The sequence below is a fragment of the Nycticebus coucang genome, chromosome 12 (assembly GCF_027406575.1).
Source record: "Nycticebus coucang isolate mNycCou1 chromosome 12, mNycCou1.pri, whole genome shotgun sequence".
Lineage (NCBI taxonomy): Eukaryota > Metazoa > Chordata > Mammalia > Primates > Lorisidae > Nycticebus > Nycticebus coucang.
This window is the reverse complement of record NC_069791.1, coordinates 87037499-87057988: the sequence shown is the minus strand read 5'-3', so window position 1 is coordinate 87057988 and position 20490 is coordinate 87037499. Positions and strand designations below refer to the sequence as shown.

The 20490-nt window shown below is 38.8% G+C and overlaps 1 protein-coding gene and 1 pseudogene across 9 annotated transcripts in view; both read left to right on the top strand.

Annotated features, from left to right (window-relative positions):
* Positions 1–20490, top strand: part of TNRC6A (trinucleotide repeat containing adaptor 6A) — a 140874-nt gene that overhangs the window by 46669 nt on the left and 73715 nt on the right. For all 9 annotated transcript variants that reach the window (XR_008373496.1, XM_053558077.1, XM_053558078.1 and 6 more), the window contains 2 exons: positions 5417–5504; positions 14288–14309. Coding sequence is in view for 8 of the 9 variants with exons in the window: in XM_053558080.1 (XP_053414055.1) it covers positions 5417–5504; positions 14288–14309 (110 nt within the window). In the remaining variant the exon portion in view is untranslated. The remainder of the gene's footprint in view (positions 1–5416; positions 5505–14287; positions 14310–20490) is intronic.
* On the top strand, positions 18408–18544 carry LOC128563051 (uncharacterized; annotated as a pseudogene).

Here is a 20490-nt window from a genome sequence, read left to right as displayed (position 1 = left end):
TCGCAACAAAGAAAAGGCAGAGAGATCCTCATTCGATATATTAAAATTATTAAAATCAACTTTGAGATATAATGTACATACAATAATATTCACACATTATGAATGCACATAACTACCACTCCAGTCAAGTTAAAGAATATTTCCACCTTCCTAGAAAATCCTTTGGTGGCATTGATTCTTATATGTCATCTCAAAGACTTTATTCATGAGATACAGGACATAAGTAAATAATAATACCAAATTCTTTTTTTTTTTGAGTCACCCCTGGTAGAGTGCCGTGGCGTCATACCTCACAGCAACCTCAAATTCTTGGACTCAAGTGATCCTCTTGCCTCAGCTTCCCGGAGTAGCTGGGACTATAGGCACCTGCCACAACACCCAGCTATTTTTAGAGACAGGGTCTTGCTCTAGATCAGGCTGGTCTCGAACTCGTAAGTTCAGGTAATCCACCCTCCTCGGCCTTCTGTAGTCCTGGGATTATAGGCATGGGCCACTGCGCCCGGTCTGTATACCAAATTCTAGGTGATGCCTGTAGCTCAGTTGGTGGGCTCTGGCTGCATACATTGAGGCTGACAGGTTCACACCTGGCCCTGGCCAGCTAAAACAACAATGATAAACTGCAACAAAAAAATAGCCAGGCATTTTGACAGGTGCCTGTAGTCCCAGCTAGTTGGGAGGCTGAGGCAAGAGAATCGCCTTAAGCCCAAGAGTTTGAGGTTGCTGTGAGCTGTGATGCTACGACACTCTACCCAGAGTGACAGCTTGAGACTCTGTCTCAAAAAAAAAAAAAAAAAAAGGAAAAGAAAACAAACCCAAATTCTAATAAAAGGGGAGCCCAGTTTTTGTAGAGCAATAAGAAAGATTCACAAAACTTACAGATTTGAGGTATCTTGCAAACTAACCTTTAAGGAGGTAGGTGATTGTTCATTGGAATGCTGTCTTTGTGAATCATGTATCAAAAATGATGGCCCACCTATGAAATCCATCAACTCTTATTCCTTTTGGTAGCTGTGGTTAAATGATATAGTCAAATATCTTAAATGAATCTATACTAGCATTTGTATCCTAAAAGCTGGTGTTTGGATGAATGTACAAATACATTTGTATTTTTGTCCAGTTTGCTTTCTGAAGTAGGAGGTATGGAAAAACTATGGTTAATTGGCTGCGATGATAGTGTTGAACAGAACATTTTCCTTCTATGCTTACACTATCAGCTGTATTATAATATTTCCTTGAGAAGAAATTTGGCACATCTTTTAAGTACAAAGAAGAATATTTTAGAACAAGAAATACTTGCTAATAACTTCATCAAAAAGCCTTTAAGTTCAGTGCAGTGGCACATGGTCTGTTATCCTACTAGCATTTTAGGAGGCTGAGGCAGGAAGATCACTTGAAGCCAGGAGTTCAAGACCAGCCTGGGCAACATAGTGAGATCCTGTCTACACAGAAAATAGAAGAATTAACCAGGTAGAGTGGTGTGCTGGTAGTCCCAGCTACTCGGGAGGCTGAGGCAAGAGCAGGGTTGCTTAAGTGTAGGAGTTTGAGGGTGCAATGAGCTGTGATGACTCCTCTGCTCTCTAGCAACAATGTGAGATCCTGTTTCACATGAAGACAGCCAGAGAAAGAAAGAAGCCTTCATATGAAATGTGAGAAAGGAGGAATAATTGCAAATAAATTGTTAGGGAACATTTCCTGGAGTAAATTTATAGTGACATAGAAGAAGATTGGAAAAGGACAGGTCTCTAATTCAAGGTGCCAGGTATTTCTGAATGATAAGCCCATAATGTTACATAAGTAAGGTGAAAACAGTCTTTTGGGTGCCACTGAGCATTGGTAAGATAGGTTCAGGACTAGACAGACCTTCAGGTGCTTACTAGATAAGCATTGTGCTAAGTAAGCACTCCTCACCTAATCCTTATAACAATAATTATGAAAGTGGACATTTGGGGTTATTTATCTCCAATTTGATACAAAGAAAATGGGGCTGGAGAAGATGAAGTATTTGGAACTGGTAATCAGCTTTTGCTGTGGAGTTCTGCCTGTTTCAACGTAGGTAACATATATAAACGAATTGATTGCGTTGCTTACTAGTTGTACTCTGCTGCTTACATATACTGTGGCTGTCCTGATCCCTGACTTCCTCAGGATTATAGTCTGAGCGAGCTTGTTCACTCTTACTCCCTTATGCAGAATCCCAAAGAGGGTGAGTCATGGTCCATTAACCACATGACAGCTCTGCTTGTAACAAAATGACAACAAAATATGGCAACAGTTACCATATTCTTGCTTTTAAGGGATTTTAGTAGATATATACTTCACTTTACCAAAATATCAATTATTTATAATGTTACTGTCTATCTGCATTTCCTTAGTCTCTCTCTCTCTTTTTTTTTTTTTTTTTTTTGAGGCAGAGTCTCATTTCGTCACCCTCGGTAGAGTGCTGTGGTGTCATAGCTCATAGCAACCTCAAACTCAAGTGAGTTTGGGCTCAAGTGATTCTCTTGCCTCAGCCTTCCGAGTAGCTGGGACTGTAGGCGCCCACCACAACAACGCCCAGCTATTTTTAGAGATGGGGTTTCGCTCTTGCTCAGGTTGGTCTCAAACCTGTGAGCTCTGGCAATCCACCCACCTCAGCCTCCCAGAGTGCTGGGATTACAGGCATAAGCCACCGTGCCTGTCCTCAGTCTCTTCTATCAGCCAAGCTAACTTAAATTTTGTCCAATTTTGTTCCAGTACACCTATAGCACCTCTCCCTGTTTATGCACTTGCCCATCTTTCTCATTTTATGTTCTTCTCCATCCTTACTTTCATACAGCCTTGATGATTGATACTGTAGTTTCCCGGATGTCTAGTTCATATACCTTGACGCTCTCCTTGTCTGCCTGATATTTACAGTGTCCCCACTGGAAAGGTTTCTCAGGACGTAGTTAGGTATTTTCTTCATGTGTGATGGTTTTCTTCAGGTATCTGGTGATTTTTGGTTGTTGGTATTATGAATGAAGATTTAGGTTCTAGATTCTAGAGTGATCCTCATAGTAGCTGGAGTGAGTTTCCTCCACCTTTGCATAGATTTCCTTTTTGGAGGGGGGCAGAGTTTTATTTTGTTGCCCTCGGTAGAGTGCCATGGCGTCATAGCTCATAGCAACCTCCAGCTCCTGGGTTTAGGCGATTCTCTTGCCTCAGCCTCCCGAGTAGCTGGGACTACAGGTGCACGCCACAGGCCCAGCTATATTTTTGTTGCAGTTTGGCTGGGGCCAGGTTTGAACCCGCCACCCTTGGTATATGGGGCCAACGTTGTACTCACTGAGCCACAGGCGCTGCCTGAGTGGGAGGGTGTTGGTTGGCAGGCTTCACTGTAGGGTCTAATGGAAGGAGTGGCAGTAGCTTCCAATAAGAAAGGCTTCATTCTGAGACAACCAAACCCATTGCAGGAACCTGCAAACCTCCAGCAGAAAGTCTAGTTTCTTTAGAAAGCATTTCTTTGGGCTTGGCACCTAGGATGCCAGCCATACATACACCGGAACTGGCAGGTTTGAATCCAGCCCGTGCCTGCCAAACAACAATGACAACTACAACCAAAAAATAGCTGGGCATTGTGGTGGGTGCCTGTAGTCCCAGCTACTTGGGAGGGTGAGGCAAGAGAATCGCTTGAGCCCAGGAGTTGGAGGTTGCTGTGATCTGTGATATCACAGCATTCTATCCTGGGTGACATAGTGAGACTCTGCCTCAAACAAAACAAAAAAAAATTTTTTTTTTTTCCTTTAGTTTTAGGCCAGATTCAAAAGCAGCTGCTACCTGTGGCTGTGTAGGCATAAGGATGGGAAGTGGGTGGGAGGAGTTAAATAGCTAAGGCCTATGGCCTTTCTTTCTTTTTTTTTTTTATTTTTGGCCAGGCTGGGTTTGAACCCACCACCTCCAGTATATGGGGCCAGTGCCCTACTCCTTTGAGCCACAGGCACTGCCCTTTTTTTTTTAGACAGAATTTTACTTTGTCACCCTCGGTGGAGTGCTGTGACATCACAGCTCACAGTAACCTTCAACTCCTGGGCTTAGGCGATCTTCTTGCCTGAGCCTCCTGAGTCGCTGGGACTACAGGGGCCTGCCACAACACCTGGATGTTTTTAGGGATGGGGTCTTGCTCTCGTTCAGGCTGGTCTTGAACCTGTGTATTCAGGTGATCTACCTGCCTTGGCCTCCCAGAGTGCTAGGATTACAGTCGTGAGCCATTGTGCCTGCCTCCCCTCCCCCACCTTTTTTTTTTTTTTTTTTTTTTTGAGACAGTCTCTGTCACCCTGGGTAGAGTGCTGTGTTGGCTTCATAGATCACAGCAACCTCAAATTCTTGGGCTCAAGAAATCCTCTTATCTCAGCCTCCTAAGGAGCTAGGACTACATGCTCATGCCATAATGCCTGGCTAATGTTTCTATTTTTAGTAGAGATGGGGTCTCTTTTGCTCAGACTGGTCTCAAGCTCCTGAACTCAAGCAATCTACTTGGCACACCCTCCCAGAGCGCTAGATGTGAGCCAAATGCCAGCTTACCTGTGGCCTGTTTTTAGGCAGTCTTTTTCCCCATAATTATCTATTTCTGTTCTCCCTGATCTGATCTTGGAAACTCTTCTTGAGCTCTATCAGAAATGATGGCACATACATATATCTATTTAAGACTCCTGTTGTGTTTATTCTTGGATGTGGCTTCCTTTGCTCTTTTTTACTTATCAACTAAGAATTGAGTAAAAAGAAAATACTTTTTTCTGAAACACACTGTGCTAGGCTGTCATTTTGAAATTCTGAACCAGAGATTTTGTTAACTTTTGAGCATTTGAGATTTTAGAAATTTAACTTTATGTATAAGGAACATTATTATCTCCTAAGAATTGATAGAATAGTTTGGAATGTTTTTAGAATATGAAGTTACTGTAATGTAGAAATAGAAGTTATGTATCTGTGAATAACTTATTATGTTCTAAAAATATTTAAAAAGCTGTTTAGAGCAAGGAAAGCCAAAGGTGCCCACATAAACCTGGGCAAGAAAGGATTGTGGGAAGGTCCCATTAGCTACTGATTGATAATTGGGGCCAGTAGCAAGGTAACTCCGGTTTATAAGATATTTACATTGTAGATTGGGAGGAGAAAATTGCCTGTATCCCATTGTAAACTTTGCTGATTTTAGGTTGGCTTCCTTGAGATAACAGTAAGTTAAAAGCTCTACTACTTGTGACTTCCTAAAGAAAAGTGAGTTATGCTATATAGTGACTATGTAGTGAAATTTAGGTTACAAGTTTTGTTTTATTTCAATGAATGATAAAATAATTTGCCATGTATTTACTTCTGATAAGACTGAAAATGAATCTGTATGCAACATTATTCTCATTTCTTAATACGTTTTGGGAAAGTTAATTCCAACTGTGTGGTTCAGGGATTTAGTGCAAGAAGAAGAACAGTTGATGGAAGAAAAGAAAAAGAAAAAAGACGACAAGAAAAAGAAGGAAGCTGCTCAAAAGAAGGTAGTATGTGTATAAACTATTTATATTAAGCAGTTTAAACATAGACTAAAAAATAAAATTAATTTCATTGGATATTTTTAAGGCATTTGATTTAATGTTTTAACTTCAATGGAGATTTGTTTTAATATTAATGTTTTTATGTATGCATATAAAGTAGCTTGCTGAGTGTGTACAATTTAATGCATAGTTATTTAATCTTGTCAATAGATTTTCAAAGGTAAGTACATTTTATAGGTGTTTACCTTGAATTGACTGTTCATAGATGTTTCATAATATATCCTTTTACAAATGAGAAAGTATGAAATTTGTAGCCATATTGAGAAGATTTGAAACCTCAGTCTCTCACATAACACATAGAATGGTGTGGCCTTGAATGTTATTTAGCCTTGCTGGGCCTTAGTTTTCTTATGCTTTCTAAAATGAGAGTTGAATTAAAAGAGATAATGTAATATATACACATATTAATATATGTAATTGGAAGTAAAGTAATATAGGAATACATTATTAAGGGAAATAATAAATATAATAAGAAAAAAGCATCAGTTTCCTTTTCTCTTTTTATTTAGTACCTGGGCTGATTTTTTTTTTTTTTTTTTTTGGCCGGGGCAGGGTTTGAACCCGCCACCTCCGGCATATGGGACCGGCGCCCTACTGCTTGAGCCACAGGCGCCGCCCGCTGGGCTGATTTTTTATTTATTTTTTTTTTTTTGAGGCACAGTCTCATTTTGACACCTTCGATAGAGTGCGGTGGCTTTATAGCTCTCAGCAACCTCAAACTCTTGGGCTTAAGCAATTCTCTTGCCTCAGCCTCCCAAGTTGCTGGGACCAGAGGCACTCACCACAACTCCTGGCTATTTTTTTAGAGACCAGATCGTGCTCTGGCTCTGGCTCTGGCTCAGGCTGGTTTTGAACTTATGATCACAGGCGTGAGCCACTGCGCCTGGCCACCTGGTCTGATTTTTAAAGTTTGCAGTTTATGTATTAGGTAACTTTAAAATTAGCATAGACATTACTGCAAAAGAATTCTGGCCAATACATTATAAGAAACTATAACCAAAACAGTAAACTAAAGCAAAAATAAACTTATTAATTTATTATAAACTTTTTTTTAAAAAAAACAAATCATTATAAAAGCTGATGCTGGTTAATTAAAGTGGGCATTCATCTCCTACTGTGTCAAAGTTTCAGGGACCTCAAGATGTCCTCAAAGACCCAGTAAAACTACTGTTCTCTTTTCTGATGAAAAATTATTACTTTTTAATATTTAAATAATACAGTATCAGGAGATCAGACAGGAAGCTTGTTGGTAGCTGTAGATTTATCTTGGGAGTTTAGCCATTTGGGAAAACACTGAAGATATTTTAGTAGAGTGAAGTAAAAGTTGGTATTTTAGAATGTTTGCCTTGGAAAATTGGAACTGGATTTGATACCAGAGACTGAAATACTGGTGAAGGTACTATTAAAGTAATCCACAGAATTTGTTTATTAAAGAATATGAAGGGAGAGTAACCTAGATTGACCTTTAGGTTCCAGATTGACTAAATGCATTTTGAGAACAATTATCAGGCTAGAGAATACAAAGAAAAGGGAAATGATAACCAATGCAGTTCTGGATGTGCTGAGCTTAGAGCATTAGCAAAAGGAGGAGCGGAGTACAGAGCATTTAGAATTTAGTGTGAGATCAGAGGACATGAGAGGTAATCCTGTCACCTGCCTTTTGGTTGCTCTTGGGTGACTGGGAAGGGATGCATAGGTATGTCATAGTTAGGGTTTGGTTGGTTTCTAGTGTAGAGTTGTGGCATTGACTGATGCCTCAGGCTTCTCTGTCAGACTTGTTCATGTAGGACAGTCTTTGCAGCTAGGTCAGTGCTCAGGATTTGGTATGAAAAAGTGTCCTTTGTAAGTCAAGGGTTGGAGGAAGGTTCATTAGACTCTTATTTCCACGGTGTGGAGGTCCTTTACGCAATGAAAAGAGCTCCTGTGAGACTTAAGAGGTTTATTGAGGGGAGGATACTTGGATATACTTAATGTGGAACCAGTGTCTCATGTTGCAGTAGGCCTTGTTGGTCCTTATATCTGAGGAGTTTAGGATGTAGCTGATAAGTCAGAATGTATGTAAAATGGCTAGAGAAGAAGCCTAAGACAGTATGTAAATATATTTATTTGGAATTTACCCTATTTACTGAGGGAATTCTAAGAAAAGGAGGAGTCATGTGAATGAATTCTTTAAATATGTATCTTTGTGAGTATAATGTTTAAGTTGTAATATATACAAATAATGTTAAAGTTCATCTTTTATAATCAATCTCTAAATCACCAAGTCAGTATAGATGGTGCCTTATATGTGCCCAGCTTGGAAATAAGCCTCTTACACATGAACAGTGATTATTGTGGCTTCTCACTGAACCTGAAGTGACAGCTTTTCATACTCTTTCCTTCTCTGCTTCACCCCATGGTGTCAGTCTCTTACTACAGCCATGTCCTATTAGGAACCATCATCAGGGACTTAGAGATTCATAAAAGTAGTTTCTTTCCTTTTGCCACATGGTCAGTACTGATACAGTATTCCTATGTATTCCATAAACACACAGTAATATTTATCCACTAACACTATATAAGGGAAAGTGTAATATCGCTAATAAAGGTTATGTTTAATGGGCTGGGCTCGCTGTAAATAAGAATATTCTCCAGATTTCAAAATAACCAGTTTACTGAATTTGAGCATAACCTGTTGGTGAAGAGTGGATAGCTGTTATTTCCATAGAATGTTAACAAATAGCTCTTACCAAAAAAAATAAATAAATAAAGAATCCCCACATTGGCACACTTAAGAGTCCATATGAAGGATTGTTGAGTCACAAGAGTTTTAAGACAAGTTTCTTGGAGCTTGTCTTTTGTCTCCAGTAAGAGTCAGCAGGTGTATTCAGGCAGGTGGCAGACATCTAAATCAGCCAGGTGGGCAGGCTCATTTATATAAATGTTGGAACATAAACTCATTACAGTAACAACAGTCTGCTTATTTTATGTAATCTGAATACTCTTATTTCTGTAAAAAAAACCCCAGATATTATCTGTTCTAATAAACACATCATTTTCAATATAAGGAACCTGAAATATCAGAATGAATTAAGTGGCTGACCTTGGTTTCATCATGGAGACAGAACTAGGAATAGAATTGAAATTTTCTAACTTTTCCAGCTGGTGGTTTTCCAAAGTGCTGTGTCATGATTTTATGCTTCTCATGCAGAGCATTATCTTACAGGTTTCCTTTTATTTTTTACCATCTAAAGGTGACCTTAAAATTGGGAAATAATACAGAGGGTGCCAAAAAAAGTACATACTTTGAGAAAGGAGAAAACTGTGTACTCGTTATGTTTGTTATCTTGTATATTACATCTCTTGTCATTGCAGAAGTCAAATGAGACTTGAGTATTACAATTAATTTTTTTTTTCTCTTTCTTAAAATGTGTATACTTTTTGGGGGTACTCTCTATGTATTATGGTAGTTTTGTAATAAGGCATGAAATAGGTCTCTATACCATGAATACAGAAAATATTAAAATATACAGATTTAACCATCCCTAATAACCATTGTGGTCTTTTAAAAGCATTTAAATTCATACCATGGGTTATTTTCTATTTTAAATAAACAAATAACACAACTAGACTCTATAATATTTTTACTATGGAAAGTTTTTCTTATTCTATCATTTAAATACAAACTTAAATATTTACAATCTTTTTTATAGAAATTTTACATAAAAATAAAAATTAGGTGACTTATATTTCTGCCCCTGTTATGTCTCTGATTAGTATGGTGATCAGTGACCAAATGACTTTTGCTTATAATTTTTTTGAGAAGTGTTTTTATAGCCTGTAGTTCCAGCTACTCGGGAGACTGAGGCAAGAGAATCTTTTAAGCTCAAGAGTTTGAGGTTGCTGTGAGATATGATGCTACAGCACTCTTCTGAGGGCAACAAAGTGAGACTCTGTCTAAAAAAAAAAAGTTTTTGTATAAATTACTATGTGATGTGGTATATAACACTTTTCTGTTTAGTATCTAAGAATGAGGGCTGTTAGCTTCTGATTCTCAGGTGTAGAAAATAATTTGACAGCCCATGGGAATGTTTCCATACTTTATAAAAAAGGGAACAACAATAATAGCAATAGGCTATCATAGATTTCTCTCCAGATTCTGTTTTTAAAAGACGTTTCTTAAAGGGATCTTAATGGAAATGTAATAAGAAGGAAAAAAGCGATTGAGAAATAGATTAATTATAGAGGGATAATTTAGTATAATCTTTACTTTAAGCATGTAATTATAGTTTCTAGAAAGCATATAATGGTTGAGGGTTTGAGAGGAAACACCCCCACAAATTGAGATTTTTCTTCATTGAGAATGTTTCAACATTCAGGAGTTTTTTTGTTATTGTTTTAAGAACTGAAGGGATTTTTATAGTTTTATTGACTTAAATGTACTAAATTAAATTTAAACGAAACCCAGGTTGTAAAAAACTTTCACCTTCTTTGCCCTTTTGGGTATTATATCAGGCGGTCTAATTAGTAAATTTTCTTAGTAACTTCAATGGTAATATGACCAGGCCTGGAGATACATGCTCATCTAGGGTGGTTAGGTCTTCTCTTATACATAGTCTTATCCTTGATTTTACCTTACTCTCCTCTCTTCATTTAAAAAAAAAAAAAAATCATTCAATAGATCTGGGTTCTAGATTTTCAGGGTTGCTTGCTAAATCATAGGAAAGCTCTCTGAGCACTGATTATCTTCATTTAAAGTAAGCAAATTGAACTAAATTAATCCTTTATTCCTAGTGTTAGGACATAATACCTGGCACGATTAAGGCATTATAAATGTTTAGAGAAAGAAAAGCAAGACTTGAGAACTATGAATCAATGTAGAGTAATTTCCAAAGAATAGCGCCAAAGCATGACTAGGTGGGGCTATCCATAGCTGCAGCAGCAACTAATGCTTGTTATATGCTAGGCACTGTCCTAAGTGCTTTATATGTAAGTTAAATCCCTTAATCGCAAGTAACTTTGAGGTGGGCGTTTCTACCCCAGTCTTATATATGAGGAAACTAAGCTTTAGAGAAGTTAACAGATTTGACCACAGTCACACAGTGATAGAGCCAGAATTCAAAGCTAGAAAAGGTAGTCTGACTTTGGACCCTGAGGTCTCAAACCACTGAAGTAGGTAGGCTTCAGGATCTTGGAGCTGGAACAAGCAGTAAAGAGCCTGTTAGAAACAGAGCACCCAGCATGTAATGTTCTGCCACTTGTCTTGATATCTTTATTAATAAACTGAGGGAACCATAACTGCTTGTGGAATCATGGCTCAGATTTTTTTAAAGAAAAAATGTTAAAAATGGAAATCATTTTGGGGTGGCACCTGTGGCTCAGTGGGTAGGGCTCCGGCCCCATATACCGAGGGTGGTGGGTTCAAGCCCAACCCCAGCCAAACTGCAACAACAGCAACAAAATAGCTGGGCGTTGTTGCGGACGCCTGTGGTCCCAGCTACTCGGGAGGCTGAGGCAAGAGAATCACCTAAGTTTAGGAGTTGGAGGTTGCTGTGAGCTGTGTGATGCCACAGCACTCTATCAAGGGCGATAAAAAAAAAAAAAAAAATGGAAATCATTTTGTTTCTATAATCTTAATTCTCATGTGTAAGAGGATCTACAATGATACCTCAGATTTGAACATTGTTTAAAGTTTTTCCAAAAAAAGGCTTTCATATTTTATTATTTGATCTTCATAATAGCCCTGAAAGGTAAACGGGACAATTACTTTCTCCATTCGAGGGAGGAGGAAACTGAGACCCAGAGGGTTTACATGACAAAGTCATTTATAAGTGAAAAGAAACATTTGAGGTTAATATTTTATGTAGTCTAATATTATCAGAATATTACTATTTAGTATGTAATCAGCGTAAAATATTAAAGAGATATTTTTCCTTCTGTTAAAAGTACTAAATATGTTTTGCCCATCTCAGTTTTAGCTGGTCAGTAGCTGAATGTGGCTAGTGGCTACAGTTTTGGACAGTACAGTTAACTCTTAAAATCACTGACCCCACTTGGAAAATTCTCTTTTTAATAATTTGAGTAATGTACTAGGTCTGCAGACCACAACACAGAAACTTACTTTAAAGAAGTGAAACTCTATCAATTTTGTTTCCTTCTAATCAGTTAGGAGCTCTTGGTTTCTATTATTTATATTCCTTCACTATATTAGGTCAGTGTTCTGAGGGGCAGACAGACCTCGAGGTGTCTTCTTGGTCCCATTCTTTGTATATGACAGAATCCTGCATAAGCTTGACCATTGTTCTGAAGCAAATGGAGTTGTTTTTCCAAAGGAGTTGCATAGCAGATAGCACTTGTGTCCAAAGCCTAGAAGAGCAACATTGTATACCTTGAGTTTTTTTTTTTTTTTTGCAGTTTTTGGCTGGGGCTGAGTTTGAACCCGCCACCTCCAGCATATGGGGCCAATGTCCTACTCTGTTGAGCCACAGGCACCGCCTGTATACCTTAAGTTTTAATAATGTGGTCATAGTGTCTCTGTACTAAAACTTAACTTCTTTTGGAAGTAAACTGTGAAAGATACCAAAGAGTTTAAATAATAAAAACTGTTTTAAACATGCAAAGTAATTTTTGTACTAATTCTTTGCTTCAGAAAATAATGTGTCTTATTTAACGTGACATTTCTAATATTTAAAAGTGTTTGTATGCTAACTCTCTAATAAGACTTATTTTTCTACTATCAGATTTTTAAAATGACTTCTCAGAAATAAATTAAATGTTGTCAGGCTAGTTGGCTGGTCTTTTGGCATTGTCCTTCCATCATTTTTTTTTCTTTAAATTTTGATCCATAGAGTAAAAGATGAGCCTCCATTATTTTGTATATTACTACTGCTCTAAAACTTGGTAAAGCACTTCAGTGCCTAGATTGACTCCCTGGCTTTCTAGGGAAAGATTAGTGCTTGTGGCTTCAATTTAGGGAAATTACTATAGTTTTTATCATATATTCTATAATGATATAATTTTAAATGGTATTTTAATATAATATAGCTAAGCAAAATGGATTATCATGTCTCTTGCCAGTTAACAAAAGCTTTATCTTCATTTTGAAACAATTTCTGGCTATTCAGTCTTTCCTCACTTCCCTATTACTATATCTTTCTTTTTTTTTTTTTTTTTTGTGAGACAGAGTCTCACTACCTTGCCCTGGGTACAATGACATGGCGTCACAGCACACGGCAACCTAAAACTCTAGGGCTTAAGCGATTTTCTTGCCTCGGCCTCCCAAGTAGCTGGGACTATAGGTGCCCGCCACAACGCCCGGCTATTTTTTGGTTGCAGTTGTCATTGCTGTTTAGCTGGCCCAGGCCGGGTTTGAACCCGCCAGCCTGAGTGTATGTAGCTGGTGCTCTACCCACTGAGCTATGGGCGCCACCCTATTGTATCTTTTATTTTCAGGACTCATGTACACTTGCTCTTGGCTGGGCGCGTGGCTCACACTTGTAAAATCCTAGCACTGTGGGAAACCGAAGCGAGTGGATCGCTTGAGCTCACGGGTCTGAGACCAGCCTGAGCAAAAATGAGACCCTGTCTCTACTAAAAAATGAAAAACTGAGGCAAGAGGATCACTTGAGCCCAAGAGCTTAAGGTTACTGTGAGCTATGATGCTATAGCACTCTACCAGGGGTGACAAAGTGAGACTCTGTCTCAAAAAAAGAAAAGAAAAGAAAACCATACACTTGATCTTGATCAAAAAAAATTATTTTTGCTTGGGTCTTCTGTAGTTGTTTTTGAGGTCCCTGTAAATTTCAACTAGCTACCTTGAGGCAACTCTGCTGCCTTCAAGCCCTTCTCTGCAGTTGTATCAGAAAACATGGAGAGAAGGAGGAGACATTAGAAAGCAATGAAAACAGAGTTTATATGAGTTTAATTTTTTTTTTTTGTAGAGACAGAGTCTCACTTTATCGCCCTTTGTAGAGTGCTGTGACATCACCCAGCTCACAGCAACCTCCAACTCCCGGGCTTAGGTGATTCTCTTGGCTCAGCCTCCCGAGTAGCTGGGGCTACAGGCACCCACTACAACGCTCGACTAATTTTTTTTGTTGCAGTTTGGCTGGGGTCGGGTTTGAACCCGCTACCCTCAGTATATGGGGCCAGCATTCTACCCACTGAGCCACAGGCGCCGCCCTGTGAGTTTAATTTTTTAATGAATTGTCAGATGTATCAGAAATACTTTAAAGTTGACTATGTGTGACTGTAATAGCAGTCTAACCTCCTCAAGCTAAATTTATTACTAATTTGGCTAAAGTGATTATATATAGCTTTTCTTTCAGAAAACTTAATTCATCTTTTATCATTTATAATAATTTTGGAAGCCATTTAAATAAACCTTACTAAATCCATTAAATGTAAAGGTGACAGTTATATATATGAAAATCATTTTTGAGATGATGAGAAAAGTACAGCTCCTGTTTTAAAAATTATATTGTGCAATGATGTCTTCTATGCTTTGTATCTAAAAAAATTCATTAGTTTTTATTAATAATAGTGTCAAGGACAATGGGGCACATCTATGGGAAAAGCATGCTTTCTTTGCATATCTTTTCCTATACAGTTCATCTAAATGACAGATTCCTTACTTAATAAAAGTGTATATGTTTATATAATAGTAATATATGAGCATTTTATCATAACAGTCCATTTCTTTCAGTTTCATATTTACATTGTTTTTTGTTTGTTTGTTTTTATTTTAGGCCACTGAACAAAAAATCAAAGGTACGTTGTTTAAAGCTATTTTTTATTCATTTTTTCATTAAAGCAAGGTTGTTTGTATGCATTTTTATTCAGCTCCAGGATGGGAGAGAGAAGAGTATGAAAGAAACAGAGGGTGGGAACAGACCCCTTCAGTGATAAGTACCTTGGAGTCATCCATTGGGGTTTTATGGTTTATTGTGGTGTGTATTGCTGCAGTTAGAATATACTGCCTCAAGACCTACCTTAACATTGTCTTCTAGGATAAACATCAGTTCCTAGCATATTCCCTTGTTTTGAGTCTTTGAGCACAGGTACCTTCCCTTCAGTCTTCCTTTTAAAATCCTTCTTGTGTGGGATTACCTCCAGGACTCCACCATTCCTTGGGCATTCTGCCTGCTTTATTTCTTGTTCTCTGGGTACTGTTGACCCCCCCACTCTTTATAGGCAGATAGTGGCATCTCCATATTATTGCTTAGAATAGTAGATTGCTGGCTCAGTGCCTATAGCTCAGCGGCTAGGGTGCCAGCCACATACACCGGAGCTGGTGGGTTCGAACCCAGCCCAGTCCTGCCAAATGGCAATGAGAACTGCAACTAAAAAATAGCTGGGTGTTGTGGCAGGCGCCTGTAGTCCCAGCTACTTGGGAGACTGAGACAAGAGAATCGCTTAAGCCCAGGAATTGAGGTTGCTGTGAGCTGTGACGCCAGGGCACTCTACTGGGCAACATAGTGAAACTCTGTCTCAAAAAAAAAAAAAAAAGTAGTAGATTGCCAATTTTATGGCCATTGTGTCATGTTGAACAGTGCTTAGTATACCCCAAACAAAGAAACAGGAGCCTAATTCCTTCTCAAGTCCTGAGTCAGGAGTCCTTCATCCTCCCAGGAATTAACTATTTGGTAAAGAAATGTAGAAGGGCTCGGCGCTTGTAGCTCAAGCAGCTAGGGTGCCAGCCATATACACCGGAGCTGGCTGGTTCGAATCCAGGCCCGACCCACCAGACAACAATGACAAACTACAACGAAACCATAGCCGGGCCTTGTGGCAGGCGCCTGTAGTCTCAGCTACTTGGGAGGCTGAGGCAAGAGAATCACTTGAGCCCAAGAGTTTGAGGTTGCTCTGAGCTGTGACACCACAGCACTGTACCCAGGGCGACAGCTTGATCTCTGCATTTGGTTGGTGTATGCCCTTACAATGCTGCCTATCTTTATTAGAGGTCAGTGCCAGTAAAAGCATGTATTAAGCATGTATTAGCATGTATTAAGTTCCTTTGTATAAGAGTAAGGATAGTTGTACCTTATATTTTACTGGAGAGAGGGTAGCAATGGGATTGCATACCCAAACATAGTGCATTATAATGTAATTTGACTAAACTAAAAGTCATGCAAGCTGTCCTGGACCACAAAGTTATGATGATTAACCTAACACAGGGTTAAGGAAGACCTCTTTATGACTGAGTCTTAAAAGATTAAATAAACCAGAATGGTTGTATGTGTCTGTAATCCCAACTGCTTGGAGGCTGAGGCAGAAGAATTGTTTGAGCCCAGAAGTTTGAGGCCATCTTAGGTGACATAATAAGATGATCCCATCTCTCCAGAAAGAAAGAAAAAAAAAAGAATACGAAATGGCCATAGACAGAAATGGCAACAGGATCAGTACAGAGAAAAGAAATGATTGTGATGTAATATGCAGCGGTGGTGTTCTTAGAATGTAAATACCCAGCACTATGTGGGCAGAGTTGAAGAAATAAACAGGGGTTAGATCAAAGAGGAGCTTGGACTGACTTTATTTTGTAGGCAGTCAGGAGCCTCTGACGAGCTTAAGCAGGGGAGCAACTTGGTTTGTTTTTTTCTTTTTCTTTCTTTTTAAAAAGGTAATAACCCCTGTAAATGAAAAATGCTGGCTGAAAGATAGATAGGGATTTGAATGATAGAGCTAGGAGAAGAAAGGCCTTCTAGGCAGAGGAGACAGGTAGATTGCAACAGGGAATATGAGTTTGCAGCTTTTGTCTCTTGCATAGGGGTATTGGGAAGTGACAGACTATAGGCCTGGAAGTAGGGGCACTAGTTAAGAGTGAGGAGCTAGCAAAGGTGCTTGTCATGATTATAAGCTATGCTTTAAGAACCTGTCTTTGTCAATAGTGGCTGTCACCAGTAAAAACAAGGTTAGAAAGAGAAGGAAAGCAATGGAGAGGGTAATAAAGATTCGAACTGAGGTATTAGTGGGGTGTGTGTGTGTGTGTGTAAAAGATTGATGATCGATGCTTGAGGTATAATTGGCAGGACTGGCAGATGGTGAGATTGGAAGTGGAATTTAAGGGGATACTGTGGCTTTGAATCTAGATAGCTAAGACAGTTACAGGGATGCAAAATAATACACAGGAACATTACCAGATAAGTAGGAACATTACCAAATTAGTTTTCCTAATACTCCACTTTCTCACACCACTCCACTTTATAGGAATGTTAAGTTGTCACTCTTAGTTGGTGCTTCGAGACCATACTCCTCTGCTCAGCTTTCAAGGCCCTCTTTAATCTGACCTCCCATGATCTGCTTCCCATCACTCCCTGTTCTTTTTAGAGCATTTATATTTATTCCTGTTTCTTCTTGATCCAGTTTCTCAGCCAGGAATGTCTTTATCATGGCTTTTGTAAACCTCTCTTGAGAGTTCATCTTCTAATAGGTCACTCAGTCCAACTACCATCAATCTTTCCCTTTTTAGTTTCTTAGGATGTTAATATGTATCTTAAATTTGGGTACCCCATTATATTCTGTCAGGTATTCTGACCCATGATCGTGATCTTTGAATACCTACTGTTTATATCATTTATAAATGTAAGTTATCCTCTTACATTCTTACATGAATTAAGAACATAGTTGGGTCTTGTTTTTATTAGATTTTTCCATAACTCTGAGAATGTTAGACTGAATATATGACATGTCAAAATTTATTATATTGTTTTGCCATTGGTTTCACTCGCTTCATCCTTCTTTTGACAGTGGTTCCCTTCATATTTGGCTATGCTTTTCCTGATTCATGAAAACGTATTTTTTTTTTTTGTGGTATATATTAATATATTTGTAGTGTTTATAGTTTGGGGTTCACAGTGATTAGAGGTTACAAACTGGAGACTTAACAGGCAAGTTTGGCCCACTCAGTGTTATTTTTATTTTTATTTTTTTAACTATTTATTTTGGAATAATTTTAGATTTAAAGAAAAGTTGAAAAGTAGTACAGAGAGTTCTCATGTAGACTTCATTCATTTAACCCCATTACTAGCACCTTACATTATTGTGGTACATTTGTCAAAACTAAAAAGCCAGCTTAATAATAACTAAACTCCAGACTTTATCTAGAGGTCACCACTTTTTTTTGTAACTATTTTCTGTCCTAGGTTCATAGGCATGTAGTTGTCAGTTTTCCCTGGTCTCTAGTGTTTTTATTATTATCTTGAAAGTTTTTAATTGATTGCCAACATGTAAAAATCAGAAGAGCCTGCCAGTTCAGATTTCCAGTTCATATTGTCAACAGCTTTTTTTGTCTTTTTGTATTACAGAATCTGTATAAAAAGGTTAGCCACATGTGGCTGTCAAGTATTTTAGGGCTAATGTGACTGAGGGACTGACAGCATTAAGTCTTTTTGTTGTTTGGTTTGTTTGTTTTGAGACAGAGTCTCACTATGTCACCCTCAGTAGAGTGCTGTGGCGTCACAGCTCACAGCAATTCTGGGCTCAAGCAATTCTCTTACCTCAGCCTCCTGAGTAGCTGGGACCACAGGTGCCTGCCACAGTGCCTGGCTATTTTTGATTGCAGTTGTCATTGTTGTTTAGCAGGTTCGGGCCGGGCTTGAACCCTCCAGCCTTGGTGTATGTGGCTGACACCGTAACCACTGTGCTATGGGTGCTGAGCTGGGTTTTTTTGTTGTTTGTTTGTTTTTTTGAGACAGTCTCATTTTGTGATCCTGGGTAGAGTGCTATAGCATCATAGCTTACAGCAACCTCAGACTCTTGGGCTTAAGTGATCCTCTTGCCTCAGCCTCCCTAGTAGCTGGGACTACAGGTGCCCGCTGCCAGCATTAACTCTTAAGCCTTCTTGATGGTTATAATCAAGATTTTGGTGTTCACCTTACCTGGCAGGGGAGATACCATGATCATGAAGGTGGTTTTCCCAGGACAAGGCTTATCCATTGCACTCTGGATGTGCTGACCCCTGTGATTTCCCCAAATGTGGGAAACTCGACTGCATGATTTTTGAATACATGAAAAGAAGTAACCAACTGAATGAAAAAAAAAAAAGATTTTGGTGTTTAGATTGAGCATAACTAGTTAGGCTGTGGCACCTTCTATGTAGAATCTGTCTTAATGAGCTCGTTTTTTTCTGTGACTACTGCCCTTTCCAGTTAATGTGGCTGCCACTCAATGGTAAAACTGTTTTTATAAAAGTTGGAGTTTTGTAAAGTAGCGTAAATTAAAGTAAGATCTGGACTAGCTTTCTTAAATGAATACAGTTAGATACTTCTTTGTGGCAGTGGATTCATGACTCTTCTAATAAAAACATAGACCAGACTAATGAATGACATGAGGAAATTCTTGAGAGTTTTATTCATACCTTGTGACTTGAACTTTGAAAAACTCTAAGGAGCATGAATATTTAAAATGTCATATATATATATATACACACACACACACATATAAGTGTCTCCTTGAAATGGCAGAGGAGTAAAGTACTAAAAATTTATAATGAGGTATAAGGATGGATAAATTTTATTATGTAATGTAAAGACAGGGAAGGAGTTAATGTCCCATCTTCAGAATGTCTTTGGGAACTTGATTAAGAATAAAAGTAATTTTTTTAAACAGCTTTTTAACTTTGACACTGGCTTTCTTGGGGAAGCATGTTGATTGTATAATATTAATACATTCCTTGCAAAAGAATAAGTACTGTTGATTTTTGACAGCTCATTTTCTCCCGCCTTTTTTCCTCCCCTGCCCCTCTCCCAAGCATATCATTGTCAATGCTTTATTTAGGTGGTGTCATGAGCAACCTATATTCCAAAGAATAACAACCTCCTGATCTTGTAAGGAAAGCCTGGGGAGATCTGTTGAGAAGCAGAAATATAGAAAAAAGGATTAAGTGAGGTGTTGGGCGGCACCTGTGGCTCAAAGGGGTAGGGCGCTGGCCCCATATGCTGGAGGTGGTGGGTTCAAACCCAGCCCCAGCCAGAAACTGCAAAAAAAAAAAAAAGGATTAAGATGTTCTTTTATTTTCTGATGCTCAAATAGGAGAGCATGGTTTATTACTGCTTTTTACTTCCTGGGTTAATTAAAAACTCATATGAAATTGAACCAAGCATTTTTTTTTTATTTTGTTCTGCCACTATTGGAAAGTATTCTTCTTTTTTTTTTTTTTTTTTGTAGAGAGAGTCTCACTGTACCGCCCTCGGGTAGAGTGTCGTGGCATCACACGGCTCACAGCAACCTCTAACTCCTGGGCTTAAGCGATTTTCTTGCCTCAGCCTCCCGAGTAGCTGGGACTACAGGTGCCCGCCACAATGCCCGGCTATTTTTTTTGTTGTTGCAGTTTGGCCGGGGCTGGGTTTGAACCCGCCACCCTTGGCATATGGGGCCGGCACCCTACTTGCTGAGCCACAGGCGCCGCCCATCTTCTTTTTTTTTTATTTTTTTGAGACAGAGACTCAAGCTGTTGTCCTGAGTAGAGTGCTGTAGCGTCATAGCTCACAGCAACTTTCAACTCTTGGGTTGAAGTGATTCTCGTGCCTCAGCCTCCCAAGTAGCTCGGTCTACAGGCGCCCACCATAATGCCTGGCTGTTTTATTTTTGTTGCAGTTGTCATTGTTGTTTAGCTGGCCCAGGCTGGGTTTGAACCTGCCAGCCTCAGTGTATGTAGCTAGCGCCCTACCCACTGAGCTACAAGCACCGCCTGGAAACTATACTTCTAATTGAATTCTAACCTTAATATTTATCTTTCAGATACAATTTTATTCCTTAAATCAATTGATCTAGAGAATGACCCAAATATTCAAGAGCTGTCGAGTTAGATGCATGTCAGATCATGTTGTGTATATTATAGCTAGCTCTGAACTAAGTGCCAGGCACTATGCTTCATTTAATCAGGAAAATATTCTGAATATTTAATGAATGAACAAAAGCAATTTAGAGCACATGGTAGAGCAGGGTCTTAAAT